We start from the raw sequence: 19,462 nt of genomic DNA on the forward strand, positions 1-19,462 counted from the left end.
AACCTGAAAATTTTAATTTCTCTTTTACAATGTAAAGACAGTAAATAATTCTACAAGAATTCCTAATTGGCGTTCCTTGAAGAAAATATTCATACAATTTTTTTCTAATCCTGCTCGACAAATTTAATATCTTTGTCCTGTGAGTCTTGTTGTTCCCTTCACCAATTTAGTAAAATTGATTTTGATATCATTCCACCTTTTGTGTTTCACTCTTGGATGACTTCCTATATCTTATATAAGAACACTTAATTATTTCTAATAAGTGGTAACATTTACAACTTTTCTCAAGTCTTTTCAACTTCATCAAAATTCCATATGCAGAATGAAAGTACACACATCTTTCCAGCCATGGAACGGCTGTATTGGGCCTTTTATCTCTTTTTCCAAGCATGACCTCATGCAAGACACATACTAGGTTGTAGTTAGACAAAAGATCAACACAGTTTCATTGAGCAAAACCCTCAAGGATGTGAGGTAGTGAGTGATAGGGACATAACTATGGGGAAGAGTTTTCCTTGTAGGAATAAAAGCAAGAACAAATAACCTGAGGCAAAATAATAAGCCTGGGATGCTCAAGGTACAAGAAGAAGACTAGTGTGGATGGAGAGGAATGAGTAAGAAGTAGAGTAACGGAAGATGAGATCAGAAGAGTAAGAGGGAATACTTGTGGGGAACAGATAGTTGGGGTGGGGAGGACAGATCATTTAGGGTCTTGTAGGCCATTGGAAAAACTAGATATTACTAAGAGTGAGATGGGAAAACAGGGAGTAATGGCATGATCCAATTTTTATTTTGAAAGAATTTTTGTAGTTACCGTGTTGAGAGGGAGGATGAGAGCAGAAGCAGAAAGATTTAATAGGCTGAACATGATGGTGGCTACCCGCAGTGGTGTAGAAGGCAATGAGAAAGACCTGTCTGAATCAGCTTGGGTTACTATAAAGAATATACCACAGACAAGGTGGCTTAAACAACAGAAATTATTTCTCATAGTTCTGGGGGCTGAAAGTCTTAAGATCTGGATACCAGCATTGTTGGGTTCTGGTGGGACACTCTTCCTCATTTTCAGATAGTACCTTCTTGTGTCCTCACAGAGCAGAAAGAGAAAGTAAGCTCTTATAAGGACACTAATCTTATCATGAGGGCTCTACCTTTATGACTTAATTCCTAAAGAACCCATCTCCAAATATTATCACATTAGGGATTAGGATTTTAGCATTTGAATTTGGTGGTGACACAAACATCCAGTCAATAACAAAATAATATTTTAATGCTAGATTTAAAAGGAATTTGCTTATGGGTAAATCAACAAATTTTGTTAAAATTAATTTGAAAATAAAACACCTATAACCACTAGAGTTAAAGTATTTTTTTTAGAACATTGAATACTTTGTTGTTTTCATTTTAATTTGTTCTCCAATAATAGTGATGATTTATAAATTAAAAAAAAAGTTCCATTTCTAGCTGAATTCCTAGAAATGCCACCTTTGAGAATGTCTAGCCACTTCCCTCTCAGTTAGTCTATACTGTTCATGAAGGAATAAAGAATAGCTTATCACCATGGCCATCTCAGACATCATCTAGAAATCTTTAATAATATTAAATAAAAAATAACAGCCTTGACTGTCCTGCTCTAATTACCTGATGTTGTAACCAAATTAGAAAATGATGTTTATCACTGTAGCGATGGTAATGTTAAAGGACTAGGTAATGTTAAAGTACCAATTGGTATAGAGGAAAGGTGGGTATGCTTTTTGTGATAAAAATAATGTTTTTAAGTAAATAAGATAAGCCATTTTTAATTCTATGCATACATAAGCATTATAGTCTTTTTATTAATCATTTTAACTTTTCTTTCTGCTTTTTCATAGATGTTCTTAGTAGCCCTGTCACTCAGCTTTATGTGTAAGGCACTCGGTGGAGTTGTTATGAAAAGTTCCATCACTCAGATAGAAAAGAGATTTGACATATCATCTTCTGTTTCTGGCTTAATTGATGGAGGCTTTGAAATTGGTAATTTTCATTTCTATTTTTATTATTACTTAGTAACCAGATTTGTTGAGGTAAAACTGTTCATAAAAGCTCTACACCATTGATTCTTAGGAGTAAATTCTATCCCGCCCCGGGGGCAATTTGATGATACCTGATGTCACTTTTGGTTGTCATAACTGGGGGGAGGGAGATTGTTATAGACATCTAGTAGTAGAGGGTAAGAGTGCCACTAAAAATCCTACAATGCACAGGACAATCCCCACAAAAAAGAATTAATCTAACTTAGAATGTCAATAATGTAGAGGTTGAGAAATGCTGATTTATACAAACTCATTGCTTGCAGCTAATACTTTTTAGGGCTGTACCTTTCCTCTCTCAAGGTGCCCTAGTGAAAAAAAAAAAATTTTTTTTTTTAAAGTTGGGAGAGAGGATTATGATTCTGATGATTTGAGGAAGGAGGAACAGCTTTGGAGCAACCTCTGTTCTACTGTTTTACTGGGTATAAAATTTGGGGTGAAAGTTTTTTTTTATAGAACATTGAATGTATTGCTTTGTTTTCTTTAATTCAGATATCTCTAATAACAGTGAGGTTTTATATTATTACTGGACAATATTTTCTCTTACTTTGTGAATTCATAGCTTATTACCTTTGTCTTCCTCCCTTCAGAATTTTTTTCATTTTAAATAATATCCAAGTTTATTGAGCAAATATTAAAAAGTATTATAAAATGTTTAACTTTCATCAGCTTCAAGGTTTATGTTGCTCTCGAATTTTGCATGTAATTGAATCTGCTAACACCCACTGAATTAATTCCGTTCCGGATTTTAAGGCATTAGTTTACTTTTGCAAATTTTTCTTTGCTTCTCCTAACATGTCCTGTGTTTCTTCTTGAGGATGACTGGTGAAAATATCACCGATTTGATAAGATATGATTAAGTGGTCATCACCTTATAAGCGTGATGTCCTCACAACAACTTGTAAATTTTACAGTTGTATCTTTTTCACATCTTATTTCTTCCTTCAGCTCTGTGGTTCTACTTGCATTCTGTGCATGTTTGCTCATCTTTTTATTGGTCTTCAAAAGTAACATTGACATCTTCTGCATCCCCCTTCTTCGTGGTGGCCACCGTTTTGGTCCCTTTTTAGACTTCTTAATGATTTGAGGGGACTCAAAAATTATGTATGCTTTATTAATTACAAATATTTTCTATAAGTTTGCTGTTTATCTTTTAAGTTAATTTAAAGTGTATTTAGCTATTGAATAAAGCTATTGTATAAAGAAAGACCCATCTATATTTTTATTATGAATTCCGCTTTTTCATGATTAAGAGGTTATCGACACCTTGCATCCTTCACTCTTCACCTCTGAGATTTAATGAAACCATCTAGAATTTTAGTTTTGGATTATTATTAACTTTAAATTGTAATTTTCTGTGTGTCTCTTTTTATTGAGGAATGGATTCTTAATATTTTTGTTAAACTTTGTAGCTATTCGACAGCAATTATGTGGGCATGGTTTTAGATTTTCCTGGTTTCTTTGCTTACCACTGTTACTTGAATCTTATGACTTCAAATCTCATCTTTAGTTTTTCTGGAGTAGATCTTTAAGTTGTTATTTTTTCCCAGAAATAATTGAACACATAACATATTTCCCAAGCTCTTGCTTGTTGGAAAATGTATTTACCATTGTATTCAAGTAATAATTTGAGTATGGAATTTAAATTTCAAAATCTTTTCCTTGGTACATTTAAAATATTTACCTACTGCCTTTTAACACCCAATATTACATATAAGACATCATTATAAATATCATTGTCATGCACTGATGAGTACCTCCTCTTTATCTCTGAATTTAAGAAATTTTACTAACATATATCAGGGCTGTTTTTTTTTTTTTTATATTACTTCTGGAGAAATGTATCTGAGGGGTTAACTTTAACTGAAGGTCTCCCTTTAACTCAGGGAATTTATTTTCTATTTTTAGATGTGTATCTTTCTCTCTATTATTTATTTTCTTCTGGAACATATATAAGACAGATATTAAATTTCCTCACAGTTTGGTTCCTTTAACTTTTTCTGTCTAAAATTATCTTTGTTTGGAACACCTGGGTGGCTCATTCAGTTAAGCGACCGACTTTAGCATAGGTCATGATATCGCGTTCATAGGTTGGAGCCCCCATGCCAGGGTCTGCATTGAGAGCTCAGAGCCTGGAGCCTGCTTTGGTTTCTGTCTCTCTCTCTGTTCATCCCCCACTTGCTTGTGCGCGCTCTCTCTCTCTCTCTCAAAAATAAATAAGCATTAAAATTCTACTTGTATTGACTTTATTTTCCATCAATCTCTGATGCTGTCTTCTATCTTATTAGGTCCCAATATGTACATTTCTCTATACTATTTAAAATTTTTTTTAATGTTTATTTTTTTGAAGGGGGAGGAGCAGAGAGAGAGAGAGAGAGAGAGATAATCTGAAACAGGCTCTAGGCTCTGAGATGTCAGCACAGAGCCTGACTTGGGGCTCAGACTCACTAGCCGTGAGATCATTACCTGAGCTGAAGTTGGACACTTAACCAATGTAGTTACCCAGACATCCCTTACTATTTTTGATTTACAAAAATTCTTATTATTCTCTATTTTTAGTCTGCCAGTTCTTATTTTATGGATGCACCATACCATAGTACCTCTAGAGATACTAACTGGATTTTTTCAGTTCCTCCTCTTTTTAGTTTCCTTATTTAACTGTTTCTCCATAAGTTACTTTATCTACCAGTTCATTTTGGCACTTTTATTTAATTTTTTTCCCTATCAACTGCTTTAGCAATTCTTGATTTGTGTCTATTTGCTGTTATACATGTAGCTCCAGATAGATTAGGCTGGTCATGACTTCCTCTACTTGGAATACTCTTCTTCCCCTTTTTTAATCTAAATAATTTATACTAGACATTAAATCTCAAATGGCCTCACCTCCAGGAAACTTTCTTGTAACCCCTACTTAATTTAAGCTCTTCTTTTCTGTGATCTAATACCACCTCTGTTCATCTATTTATTTTTATCACTGGTATATATGTTCCTGGAGGACAAATACTATCGTTTATTCCTTTTTTTTTTTTTTTAATTTCTAGCTCTTAACACTATGGCAGGTACTTAATAGGAATTTAAAAAATTATAGGAGTGAATCAATAAATCCCTGAATGAACACCTTTCTCTCAGGTCAGGAAGATTTTATGCATTTTTTTCCAGCCAAAAACAATTCAAACCAATCTAAATTCTTCAGTAAAATTTTATGTCACTAATATTACCTGGTCATTCAAGTGATTTCTTTCCTATCTAAAACTCATTCTTCTTCTTATTAATAACATATAATTTTACAGTGAGTGATTTAATATAAGTGGGTTTCATCTTCTCAATTGAATTACATGACCTTTGGGGGAAGGTACTATGTCTTATGATTTACTTGTATTCATTCTGGGGCTTTCCATTCTACTGGACACACAATTGGACTGTCAGTGTTTGCTATGATTAATCATGTCGAAATAATTTTATTCTCTTTCTAGGAAATTTGTTTGTGATTGTATTTGTGAGTTACTTTGGATCCAAACTACACAGACCAAAGATAATTGGAATTGGTTGCTTCATTATGGGAACTGGAAGTATTTTGACTGCTTTACCACATTTTTTTATGGGCTAGTAAGTGTTAAACAGTTCTGTCCTTAATTATCATTTAACTATAAATTAATGGTAGAATTTCATCTTTTTTCCTTTTAAACAAGCAGTCATCTTTTAAGAGGAATACCCAGTAAGCATGTGTAGAAATGAAGTATATTTTGTATAAGTAACTTATTGCTTTATCAGCCATGGCTTTCATTGACTTTCAGATATGAATAGCACTAAAGAAGGTATACATTTTCATAGGAAGTAAATGAACTTTTTATGGCCTTTTGATACGACATACACTGCATGTATTTGCTTACAAGTTTTTTTTTAATGCTCAATAAGAGTTTATCACCTAACCCACTACCATATCCATTGAGAGTATTCTTCTTAAGGTCATTGTATCATTATGATTAGAGTCAAATACTAATGACAGCAAACCTAAAATAGTGATGGCTTAAATAAGATAGAAACTTATTTTCCACATAAAAAATTAATGTAGCCAGACTAGGCATAATAGATTCATGCTTCTTTTTTATCATATTGCTCTGCCTTTTTTAAAAAAAAATGTTTATTTATTTTGAGAGAGGGAGAAAGACAGCATGAGTGGGTGGGGGCAGAGAGAGAGGGAAAGAGAGAATCCAAAGCAGACTCCGTGCTGTCAGCATAGAGCCTGATGCAGGACTTGATCCCATGAACCCTGAGATCTGACCTGAGCCAAAATCAAGAGTCAGACACTTAACCAACTGAGGCACCCAGGTGCCCCAATATTTCTCTGCCTTGCATGGTGTTAACCTCATGCTCCAAATTGGCAATGTTGTTCCAGGCAACAAGATGAAAGAAGGGAAGAAGAACCAGAAGAAACAGTGCGTGCTGGCTGGGGCTTAAGAAATATTTTCAGAAGTATAACACTTCTCCTAACTTCACATTGGGCAGAACTTTGTTACATTTCATATCCAGATATAAAGACATTGGAAAAAGTAGACTTTATTCCAGGCTACCATGCTCCTAGCTAAAAATCCCACTTACTATTACAATGGAAAGAGAGAAGAATAGATATTGAGAGTTAATGAACAATTTCTGCTAAAGATATTACTTATTCATTGTCAACACAAACAGTCATGTCTTTTGGCATACTAATTCCTTTCCCCACCTTTATTTGACTGTCATAAGAATTGTCTTCTTCCTGGTGCTGCTGCTTCTTATTTTCATTATATTTCTGTTTCTTGATTTATTTTCTATATATGTGGTTTCTTCATCATGCCCATACTTTTATTCTCTTGCTGACACCATAATGTCAGTATCCCCTAACCTCCCTTTTCAGTCTTCTTCATTTTTCATTCTGGATTTTTTGTATGAAGTGTGTGCATTATACGTATCAATCACATATATACATTAATTTTTTCTTACACTTAGTCTCTATATAGTCAACCACTTCATGGGTATCTCCAGCCTAACATCCGATAAGAATTTCCCATTCATATATTCAAAACTAAATTCATCCTTGTGTCAAAACCAGTTCAGATTTTTCACATTCACTCTCTCAATAATGATTAATTTAACCACAGTGGAACTCAAACCAAAGTCAAGGGGCTCATTCTAGATTCTCTATTTTGACACAGATGACAAGTGGCCACCAAATCTTCCTTATTCTACTTCCAATGTGTCAGATTGTCTCCTTCTTTCATCCCTATTTTTCCTAACCTAACTTAAGCTTCCCACATCTCGGGCCTAGAGTTTTTGCCTTCAGTCTCAACTCCATTATAACTCATATTCCATACTATTCATTTTCAAACACAAATCTATTTATTTTATTCCTGCTTAAAATTCCCAATTTCCTACAGCAGTGTTTTTCAAGCTTCAGATTCTGACCCACTAGGGGACCAATTCAGATTATCGAAACCAACAACTTTTGAGAGGATTGGATAGAATAAAATAGAAGAATATACAGTATGAAAACAAATATTGTTCTATGAAACTTTTATTTTGATTGTGTGTGTGTATATATATATATATATATATATATATTTGTGTGTATGTGTGTGCACGCACGCATATGTATATGTTGTTGTGATGCAAAATGTGTTTCTTACTGTTGGTCATAGTTGAAAATGTTGAATGCCTCTTGCCTATGGATTAATATCCAAACTCATTTATATATAACCTGACTATCTTTCTAGCTTCATCTTACACTGCTCCCCAGAGTGGAGAATCATACTCAAGGCTTGTGGTGTTCCCCCATGTGTCATGCATGATAATGTTATACCTTTGTGCATGGTGTTTCTATAGCCTTGCATAATCTTCCTTCTTTGTCTAACTGTTGAGCCCCTATCCTTTTTTAAGGTTTATCTTGCATGTCCTCTTCATTGTGAATTCTTCTTTAGTTTACCACCTTCCCCAATTCAGAGGAAAGATGATTATCCCCTTTTCCTTTATGACAACTCAGGACCTATTATATTAAAATTATCATGTCTTTTATTGTATATGTTTATCTTATAGAGAATAAAATGCCCTCGGTACAAAAGCTGTGTGTTTTATTTCTAGTTCCCTGGAGCTGAGCATAAAGCCCGGCCTGCAGTAGGCTGCCCTTGGAGCTCACAGGACACCTCAGTATTTTGGGATCAACACTGTCCCTATACTAGCTCCATCTCTGTTGTTCTTATTAAGTTCTTCCTCACTCAATTGAAATAGACTAGAATTTTTTAAAACTAAGTTTTGTAGTCAGACATTTGAGTGTGTGGGGGGGAGATGGGGGTACGAATATCTGTGACAGAAGATCAGACAGGTATTGATAAAATATATAGATGAACTGGTATGCATTATAGATTGACTTATAAAACACTAAAGTTTATTAAATGTTATCATAAAGTTTACCAGGAGGTTTAGATTGGGGCCACTTGAGGATAATTCAAATGGGTGGATAGGTATAGTTAGCAGGGGATTTTTTTGTTTCGTTTTTTAACAAAGCATGAAACCAAGATATTGTACCTCTTGAACAGAATACAAGCACTCCTAGAATGATAATCCTCCTTTCCTGGGGAGTATTGAATAATAATTCTTAGTGGGCATTCCCATTCATTTGTACCCATTTCTTCTCCTAAAATACAAGCTGGGAAATTCACAAAAGGGATTCTGATAACTTAGAGAAAAAAACTGTGCAAATAAAGTGGGAAAATTTATCTGTATTTCTGGGGAAGTGAAACTATTCAGTAGATAAGCAAAGCTTTAAATCTGCTGATATTCTTACAGTTACAGGTATTCTACAGAAAGTCTTGTCAATCCATCAGAAAATTTAACAACAAGCTTTTCAACCTGTTCAATTAGTGAAAATTTGTTACTCAATAGTACATCACCTAAGATAGTAGGAAAAGGTAAGAATTGATAATGTCACTAATTCTATAACTGGTCAATTTAATTATATCTGTGAAAATTATTATGAGATTTATTAGCAAAAGTGGTTAAAAATAGGAAAAGTATTTGCATTATTATGTATATATGACAAAACCATGCTAATATATGTTATATATAAGAAGCTTTTAGAAGTAATAAGAAAAGAAGAATATTTTGGGGCACGTGGGTGACAGTCAGTTGGGCCTCTGACTTCGGCTCAGGTCATGATCTTGCAGTCTGTGAGTTCGAGCCCCACGTCGGGCTCTGTGCTGACAGCTCAGAGCCTGGAGCCTACTTCGGATTCTGTGTCTCCTTCTCTTTCTGCCCCTCTGCCTCTCATGCTCTGTCTCTGTCTCTTTCTCTCACTCAAAAATAAATAAACATTAAAAATTTTTTAAAAAAGAATATTTCAGTAGGAAATTGGCAAAGAATATATACATTTAAATTAGGAAAGTGGTATAAATATGTTAAAAATGCGACTTTACTCCTTAGGAAAAACACAATTATTACACCAATTAAAGATTATTTTTACCTATTAAGACACAAATTGTAAATTATAGTTATAATTTTTTTTGCCTATTGGGTGTTTCTACTTATTAGGAAAACATTTCAAAAAAGATTTTTCTACCTGTTTTTATTAAAAATAAAAAGAAATGATATACAGGGAGAAACATTTATGTATTGCTGGGAGTATATAAATTTCTAGATTTTTGAAAGTTAATTTTCAATATAGTAAAGAGCATACATGCTTAAATCAGCAATTCTACTTTTACTGACTTATCTTAAAGAAATAATCAGGAATGTGACTGGATTTATTTACAGTTCTAGCTACGGCATACCTGTTTAACAGAATGAAAACTTCAAAATATTTTGTGAGTAAAAAGTAAGGGATTAATTAATTACAAAACATATTCAGCACACCACCATGCAGTCATTAAAACCCTGATATAAAAGAAATATGAAAAACATGGGGAAATTGACATAACATGGTGTTAAGTGTAAAAGGAGATTATAATATGATCTGGACATTTAAAAATATAATGTACATAAATATTATGCATATTTTTATGTGAACTGAAAATGTGGAAGATACATACAAACATGAGAAGTAGCTCTCTGCATGTGGTGGGATTATAGATAACTTAGTTTTTACTTGTTTACTTTTTGCTTTCCTATATTGTCAAATTTTGTAAAGTAACTATGAATCAGTCTTATAATTCGAAAAAATAAAAAAAAATCTTAAATGGAATAATTAAGGGGTTAAAGCAGTTGAGTTTCTTATATAAATGCTAAAATTAATATTTAAAATAAAACACTCTCGTCTGCATAGGTTGTGAAAAGGAATCTGGATCATATCTATGGATATATGTACTACTGGGTAATATGCTCCGTGGAATTGGGGAAACCCCCATAGTACCCTTGGGGATTTCTTATATTGATGATTTTGCTGAAACAGGACATTCTTCTTTTTATTTAGGTAATGTACAGAAAATATTAGATTTTATGATTACTTTCCCTGGGTCCACCCTTGAAATAATAGTGTTCCTAAATTCATTTTTTTACTTACTAAAAAATTCTTTGGAGACTTGTATAATGTTGTTATTGGCATCTGATAAAATTGTTTTATAATATTTTTAGGTACTTTGCATGCAATATCAATGATTGGTCCAATCATTGGCTTTATACAGGGATCTCTGTTTGCTAAAATGTACGTGGATATTGGATATGTAGATCTCAGTAAGTATAATAAGAACAAGGTAACATAATAATACTTTTCAAGTACAGGACATCATCCTTCCAAATACTGAATCCACTTTTTCAGTAGTTCTTTACTGACTATATGTGTGATGAAGTGTGAACAAAATTAAAAAAATAGTGTCTCAGAATTGATGTAATAGAGTTTAATTTCTGTATCTACGAAGGGTAGCAGTCATTATTATTGCTCAGAATTTATTGCATTTCAAAATGATTTTTTGACTGGCTACTTATAATTCTTTATTCTAGGCAGTATCAGAATTACTCCTAAGGACTCTCGTTGGGTTGGTGCTTGGTGGCTTGGTTTCCTTGTGGCTGGACTATTATCCATTATGTCCTCCATTCCATTCTTTTTCCTGCCCCAAAATCTGGATAAACCACAGAAAGAAAGTAAAGATTTAGTATCTTCGCATCTCCCCAAAAGAAATGAGAAAAGGAGTCAAATAGCTAATGTGACCAACCGTGGGCAAAATATTAGTGAAAATATGACTGGTAAGTATTTCACATTTATAGTCAATTTGGAATTATTAATTTCAAATGAAAGTAGACGAAACTATTTCTTAGTGGCCACTGGGGAGAAAGCATAGTTCTGACTCTGTTTGATAGAAACTTTTAGAGACCTATAGAGCGAGATGTTTCAAGGTCCACGTCATCCATCTCTAAATAACCATACCTGGTCCTGTCTTGCTAGACTCTAACACTTACTACAATTATTTCTAAGAAAGTCCTTCCACTTTTAACATCCGTTACAATTAGTCACCCCTCTAATTATAGACACAGACCACAAAATTCATGCCATGCACCGAAGTTATGAATTTTTCACACACCTGTTTGTAGGCACAGATTGTTCTACTATTGTTGTAATAATGTCACCTGAGACACAACATCATTATTCTCTTCTTCTCCTTGTACCACAAGAAAGGTGATTTATAATACTATATAGTATTTTAAAGCAGAAAAGTTGCATACCAAGAAACAGATCTGAGTCCTGCATTAAATAGAACTTTATAATTTTTTAACTTTGGTCTTCTCATTTCTGTGAACTTTCTACTTAAAGGTAAAATTCTACTTAATAATTGTATTATTAACATAAAAATTAATACTAAGTGCTAACAAATAAGAGACATTGCATGTCTATTCACTTTTGTTTCTTGAGCACATAGCATATTGCCTGGGACCCAGTTGAAAACCAAATATTTGTTGAATGAATGAATAAATGAATTAATGATACATGCAGTTGTATGATAGTGTACTAAGAATAACCAAATATGAAGTGAACTGAGCAAGTTGCAAAACAGCATGTATGTATGATTTCACTTTGGGGTAAAATAAACTAATTGAATAGATATTAATGAACATATGGAAAAATGAAGGAAAATATAAAAACTGTTGACAGTAGAATTGCAGGGTACTCTGATTTTCTATGTTATATATTTAAGTAATTTTCAATCTTATTTAACTTTTATTATATTTACGAAATTAAGATATTAATGTATACTTAAGCTGCATTGTAATATCTTATCTTTATAATTTTATAGATTTTTTCCAGTCCTTGAAAAGCATCCTTACCAATCCCCTATATGTTATATTACTGTTTTCATCATTGCTACTGGCCAGCAGCCATATTGGTGCTATTACTTATGTCTTCAAATACATAGAGCAACAGTATGGTCAGTCAGCATCTGAGGCTAACGTTTTTCTTGGTAAGACACGTTATTTATGTTTGTTTGATAAGCTATATACTACCAAGTAATTGAGTTTCAAGTGACATTTCGTTGTGAAGGCAATTTTATATTTTAGTAAGTATAATTTCTAATTATTTTTTTGCAAATCTTGTTGAATTTGTCTGTCTCATGGTGTCATCATTGTTCTGCATTTGAAGTCACATATCATGCTATTTTTGAGAAGATGAATTCCTAGAAGAAAAGTTGCACGTGAATGAACTATTTAGATATAGTATCTGCATAATTGAATTTTATAGTTTAGTGTTGAGATCCTGAGACAAATCCTTTTGTAATGTAATCATAATTTCATAATTCATTGACTTTAAATCAGAACTCAGCTACCTACAAAAAATAGGAAAGAGAAAACAAACACATCATTGATGTCTACATAATTCAAACAAGTATCATATTTTATGAGTTATTTTGCTATATCTGTTTCCAGTGACATATTGAGACTTGCTTTTGAAGAAAAGGTTTTCTTATATAATTCTTCCCTCACCACCAGTATAAAATGAGATTATTATTATTTTATTTATTTTTGGAAAGAGAGAGAGAGAGCATGAGTTAGGGAGAGGAGCAGAGAGAGAGAGAGAAAGAATCTTAAGCAGTCTTCATGCTCAGTGCAGAGCCCAACACAGGGCTCAATCCCTCGACCTTGGGGTCATGACCTGAGCTGAAATCAAGAGTCAGACCTCAACTGACTGAACCACCCACGTGCCCCAATATGAGATTTTTAAGAGCAGTACATTACCTAGTACAGTACTCAGCACATTGTAGAAACTCAGTAAATATTTGATAAATTAAACTGAACGTCTCAAGTGGCATGTGAGTGATCATAAATAAACAAGAAAATGATAATTCTGCTCAATACTTTTATTGAACTTAAGGTAAAAGTTTAAATGGTAAAAGTTGAGTTTGACTCCCAGTAAGGTTCCCAGCCTGAATTATGTTGTTGTTGTTGTTGTTGTTGTTGTTGTTGTTGTTTGTTATTGTTAGAGGGATCTTTACCTTTAATAACTCTTGTAGGACAATGACATGGAAAAGTTATAATAGGGGTCATTTTTAATACCATATTTAGGCCTATTTATCATTTTAGGGTATATGTGTGTTGGGATGAATAAAGAAGAGATATTAATTCTAGTATTTAATTTTAAAATGATAGACAAATTTAGAATGAGTTTTTAAGGATTGGAACTCTTCATTTTGAGGAGGAGTAAAGGATTTAGATAGTAGAATGCAAGTCTCATAGGCAGGTGATATTTTGTTGCTGTTTTCCAGAAGAAGAAACTCCCTCACAGAAACCATCTGTTCAGATATTCAAATATTCTCAGTCCCCGACTTTTGCTATAGGGGGACCCAAATCCCCAGCACTGGCATCAAGAAGTTATTTTTGTTTCTCCTATGTGGTACACTGGGTCTCCTACCTCCATGCAGGGCTATCGGCTTTCTACTTAAGTCGTAAGATGGGATACATTTGGTTGATGTACTCTGTGTTTCATATTATAACACATTTCAGAATAACCATATTTATATAACAACAATTTTTTTTTCTCTTATTTCTAGGAACCATAACCTTACCAACTGTTGCAACTGGAATATTTACAGGAGGATATATCATTAAAAAATTCAAACTTAGCTTGCTTGGAATTGCCAAATTATCATTTTATACCAGTGCATTGGCCCTCATATTTCAACAATTCAACTTTGCAGTAATTTGTGAAAGCAAATCAGTTGCTGGCCTAACATTGACCTATGATGGGTTTGTATATGTCAATATATTAATTGCACAATGTATAAACTATACAATGTAAAAGACTATAAGTAAAACAGGGAAGATAACAATCTTAGATAAACTTTTTTAATTGAAATTTCAATTTACAAATTCTTAAAACCTCCACTTCCTAAAATCTCAAAAAGTTCTCCTTTTATTCCTTCCTAAAAGAAAAACTACATAAGTTGTAATAATAATAGTTATCTTTTGGGGCTTGTTTATAATGACTGACAGGTACTTTTACCCTCATTTTATAGATAGGGAAAGCAGGGTGTAGAGAAATACACATATTACAAGACTAGCAATGTTAAGATTCTGACTTAAATTGGGGAGTTTTGACTCCAAAACTTTTAGTCTTAACCACTACAATTTTGGATGCATTATAAGAGGAATATAAATAACATTTTCCAAAAGTGACTGAAAAATTCTTATCTACAGTTAACTGTAATGTTTAACAACTATCTATTTTATTTTAAAGTGATAGACAAATTTAGAATGAGTTTTTAAGGATTGGAACTCTTCATTTTGAGGAGGTGTAAAGGATTTAGATGGTAGAATGCAAGTCTCATAGGCAGGCGATATTTTGTTGCTGTTTTCCAGAAGAAGAAACTCCCTCATAGAAACCATCTGTTCAGATATTCAAATATTCTCAGTCCCCGACTTTTGCTATAGGGGGACCCAAATCCCCAGCACTGGCATCAAGAAGTTATTTTTGTTTCTCCCATGTGGTACACTGGGTCTCCTACCTCCATGCAGGGCTATCGGCTTTCTACTTAAGTCGTAGACTTTCTACTTAAGTCTACTTCCTTACATTGTATTGAATTCTCCTTTTCTGCAAGCTAATACTGTTTCTTATGATATTATCTTTATTAGCAGTAGAATTAATAAATATCCTATATATGATTGTATATTAGACCCTGGAAAACCTTTACTTTGTAGTATTATCAAGTATTGTGAAGTATTCCCAGTATGCCAGTCTCTACCCCAAATTAGGGGCACGATTCTGGAGTAGATTTCTTATAATCTCCAGAATATAGCCAAGAATTTAAGCTTGGAAAGGTTCACATTCAGACAACAAGGAAAGATCTTTGGATTATGCTTGTATAACTATGCTACGTAGTGCTGTTTATTGTTGGCTCTGAGCTTCTAAAGTCTCGATCTCATGAGGTGTCAGTTTGAACGTGTCAAATTTCCCCACAACTGCTTACCTAAACACCATCCTATTCTTAGATACTTGTCAACCTGGTCTTGAATTATCTCTCTGCTTCCTCCTAATCCTGACTGTTGGTAATTACTCCTATCCACCCAGCATTACCCACTCCAGTAAATACAGAGTACTTAGAACTTTGATTTTTTTTTTTATTCCAAGCTAGTTAACATATAGTATAATAATGGTTTCAGGAGTAGAATTTAGTGATTTATCACTTACATGTAGCACCCAATGCTCGTCAGAGTAAGTTGGACCCCCCTAATGCCTATTCACCCATTTAGCCCATCCCCCTACCCAACACCCCCTCCAGCAACCCTCAGTTTGTTCTCTGTATTTAAAAGTCTCTTGTGGTTTGCCTCCCTCTCTGTTTGTATCTTATTTTTCCTTCCCTTCCCCTATGTTAAACTGTTTTGCTTCTTAAATTTCACATGAGTGAAATCATACGATATTTGTCTTTCTGTGACTGATGTATTTCACTCATCATAATACATTCTAGAACATTGAACTTTTGAGGTAAAAGAACCTTAGAGGGGCACCTGGGAGGCTCAGTCAGTTAAGCGTCCGACTTCAGCCCAGGTTGTGATCCCATGCTTTGTGGGTTTGAGCCCTGCATCGGGCTCTGTGCTGACAGCTCATAGCCTGGACCCTGGTTTGGATTCTGTGTGACCCTCTCTCTCTGCCCGCCCCCCCCCCCACTCTGTCTCTCAAAATAAATAAACACTTAAAAAATATTTTAAAAAAAGAACCTTAGAGATCATGAAGCTCAAACCTCTTAAATCCTCTTAATTTATTAGTTGAGACCCAGGGGAACCATAACTTATTTGAAGTCACACAATGACTCCAGACTGATGCTATATCACATCAGTAGTTCTAAGGGCTCCCAAGTTGTCAGATATGCGTTAGCCTAAAGCCAGTTTCCTAAAAGCATGTATACTAACTGTGCTATCTATTCAAAAGAAAGCAGCTAGAATTGTGTGGGATTATTTTCCTTCAGTAATTTTACTGAGTGCCTCCTTAAAGATCAAGAAGATTTATAGGATACATCGCTGCCTTCATGAAAATCATAGTTTAATCATAGTAAATAATAGAATAGATATATTCAACATTTATGAAGTGCTAGTAACAGAACTAACTTTTTAAAATATAAATAAGTGCAGAGTTTCTTTGAATGTGGCCTGAGGGTCAATAGGAGTCCCTGAGACCTTATTGAAGTCTCAGCAGATTCTAAACTATTTTTATAATAATACCAGAATGGTATTTGTCTTTCTTATTCTCATTTTCTCATGAGTGTAAAGTGATATTTTCAAAGGCTACAATAATGTAATGATAACATCAGTCTGGTGGCTAATGATGTGTGCTTGTGTATTCTCATGTATTAAACATTTGTAGTATTAATTTCTAATTAGAGTCTATATATACCAATACCAATACATATAACCCACTTGAACAAAAAATCTTTGGGGTCCTCAATACTATGAAGGGCTACTGAGAATAAAAACTTGAGAACTTCCTTATTATTTTTTTTTCCAAAAAGTCCCTATGCGATTGATGTTATTATCTCTGACTTACAAATGGCAAAACTGTTTTAGGAAGAGTAGTCACAAGTATCTTATTCAAAGATAATTCATCAGTTCTCTGTTATCAAGATTTTTATAAAAACCAAAAGCATAATTTTAAAAATCTATAAGCAGATAATTAAATTATACAAATAATCCATTTTATAATTTTAGCCATGTTATGAAATCATATCTTATAAATACAACCATGTTTTATAGTCCATCATTTTAAAGCATGTTGTCATTGCATTTAAAAATTATATGGAGTTTTTCTTGTCTTTTTCGAGTGATTTTATTATTCTTGATTTTTAAAAATTGATCCTTAGGAGTTCTGCTTTGACCATATTGAATTATTTTCTTATGTAGTTGAAATATAGATTTTAAAATTCAAACTAAGTAACACTAACAGATTCATGGGACTTTATAGTAAGCTGGGGAGAACCTTAGTTTATTGCCTTACTTGAAGAGAAACTGAGTCTGAGAAAAATGAAGTGACTTGTTTAATGAATAATTTCTTGGTAGGATCACAAAGATCTCCTATCTAAGTCTTATTGATCTTTTTTTTTTCTTTACGTTTTACTTTTTCTAGGTCATAAATTATGTCTGGGTGAAGATGGGGGTATGTGTTAAGTTAATAAGCAGTATTAAAATGCCATTTTTGCATCATCATTCATCAAATTTCTCTGGTTAAAGCCCAACTGTTTTCCTTGTTTCTCTTCTGCCCTCCCCTGCTTTCTCCTCCCCTGCCCTCCTCATCCTTCTCCCTCTCCCCTCGTGCCCTCCTCTCTTCCTCCCTTCCCTTTGCTTCCCTTTCCTACTCTACCCTTCCTTTCTCTTCTCTTCTCTCTTCCCTCCTTCTCCTATTTCTCCTTCTTCTTTCTCTCTCGCTCTCTTTTTGATATATGTCTACCTTATATTTCCAGAAATAATCCAGTGGCATCTCACATAAATGTACCACTTTCTTATTGCAACTCAGACTGCAATTGTGATGAAAGTCACTGGGAACCTGTCTGTGGAGCCAATGGAGTAACTTACATGTCACCTTGTCTAGCAGGTTGCAAATCTTCAAGTGGCAATAAAAAGTCTATAGTGAGTATTTGTTTTTACTTTCTCTTCTCTCCTTGATCAAAATCATGTATTTGGTTTACCTATTACTTATCAAATCTTTCTGAAAGTGAAGTCTCCAGTAAAAAGATAAAAGAAAAAGACTCCCAGTATTGTCTGTCATTGTGATAGTTGTGGGGTTGTGTAAACAAAAACCTCCAATAAAATCCTGTTTGAAACACAAATGGGTTTTTCTGTTGCTTGAATTCTCATTGAGATTATTCCTACTTTCCCCCTTGAATTTATGAGAATATGACTGTCTGGAATTTAAATGCATTTAAGATCTCTAGGAAGCACTTCATTTGACTAATTAGATTCAATTAGGGTTACTTTATCCTCTACCCTTCAGAAGTTAGGGGAAAGTCCTGACCCAACAATTTGTCAGTACTTTCTGCCTTTCCAGTACAACAATCTATATGCAAAATTGCCTTTAGGCTCACCACCCTTTTGACTTTCCAAAAAATTAATCAAGGCTTCATGCTCACTTGACTATCCAATTCTTGGCTTCCAATTTTCGTATCTCCAAGGGCAGCACTTCTATCCAGTATAACTTAGTCATTTGCCTACCTATTCCAGACAACTTCCATAGAAATACCATATCCTTTTTCATTTAAAATATTCCCTTCCATGCAAACTATGGGTTCTCCCTAATTCTCTGGGTTAATTTCCAGTAGTTGGGGATCAGATATTCTACTTACAATCTACTGAGTACTCACAAAGTTGGGAGCCATTTTCTTATCACCAACATTAGCAATATCATCAGCTTATAATCAATCATTGCCCTCTTCCACACATTTCTGTCTTTGATTTTCAAACTTTTTCCATCTTTTCCTTGTCCATAACCCTACTAATTGTATTATTGAAGGGTATTGAGAATTTGAAGAATAAAGCACCCAGAGTCTGTGAAGCCAGGCCATAAATTAACATCCAAGGACTATACTTAAAAACCCCTATTTTATATTCATGGCTCTAGTGCTTTTCACTGAAAATGCATGTTTAATCCATGGTCCCACTTGGCCCCTTAGTGAAGGCCTGGAAGAGACATGATGTTAGAATCCTAAAGAGAACTCTGTATACTGTGGAGACATTTTCTTAATACTGGCATGACTATAACATTTGGGGACTACTGGGGAGTTCTTTTACCAAATCCTTAGTAAGAAATCATCCCTTCCTAATTACTCAAAATAATGTCCTTTGTACCTGAGTTTGGTTATATTGGTCAATAGGTTTGATACATAAAGGATTCCTCCATATTATTCCTAGTGAAAAAGTAAAGTTTGATCATCAGATAAGTACTGATTCAAATTCTCTTCCAA

General features: G+C 33.8%; 1 protein-coding gene and 1 pseudogene across 1 annotated transcript in view; one reads left to right on the forward strand and one right to left on the reverse strand.

Annotated features, from left to right (window-relative positions):
- Positions 1-1,868: 1,868 nt before the first annotated feature.
- Positions 1,869-19,462, forward strand: part of SLCO1B3 (solute carrier organic anion transporter family member 1B3) — a 39,994-nt gene continuing 22,400 nt past the window's right edge. Inside the window, exons 1-9 of the mRNA XM_015536116.2 lie at positions 1,869-2,010; positions 5,540-5,672; positions 8,886-9,007; positions 10,357-10,503; positions 10,665-10,763; positions 11,031-11,273; positions 12,320-12,484; positions 14,069-14,264; positions 17,966-18,131. Of these exons, the coding sequence (XP_015391602.2) occupies positions 1,869-2,010; positions 5,540-5,672; positions 8,886-9,007; positions 10,357-10,503; positions 10,665-10,763; positions 11,031-11,273; positions 12,320-12,484; positions 14,069-14,264; positions 17,966-18,131 (1,413 nt within the window). The remainder of the gene's footprint in view (positions 2,011-5,539; positions 5,673-8,885; positions 9,008-10,356; positions 10,504-10,664; positions 10,764-11,030; positions 11,274-12,319; positions 12,485-14,068; positions 14,265-17,965; positions 18,132-19,462) is intronic.
- Positions 2,722-5,449, reverse strand: LOC102971338 (annotated as a pseudogene).

Source organism: Panthera tigris, chromosome B4, assembly GCF_018350195.1.
Source record: "Panthera tigris isolate Pti1 chromosome B4, P.tigris_Pti1_mat1.1, whole genome shotgun sequence".
Classification (NCBI taxonomy): domain Eukaryota; kingdom Metazoa; phylum Chordata; class Mammalia; order Carnivora; family Felidae; genus Panthera; species Panthera tigris.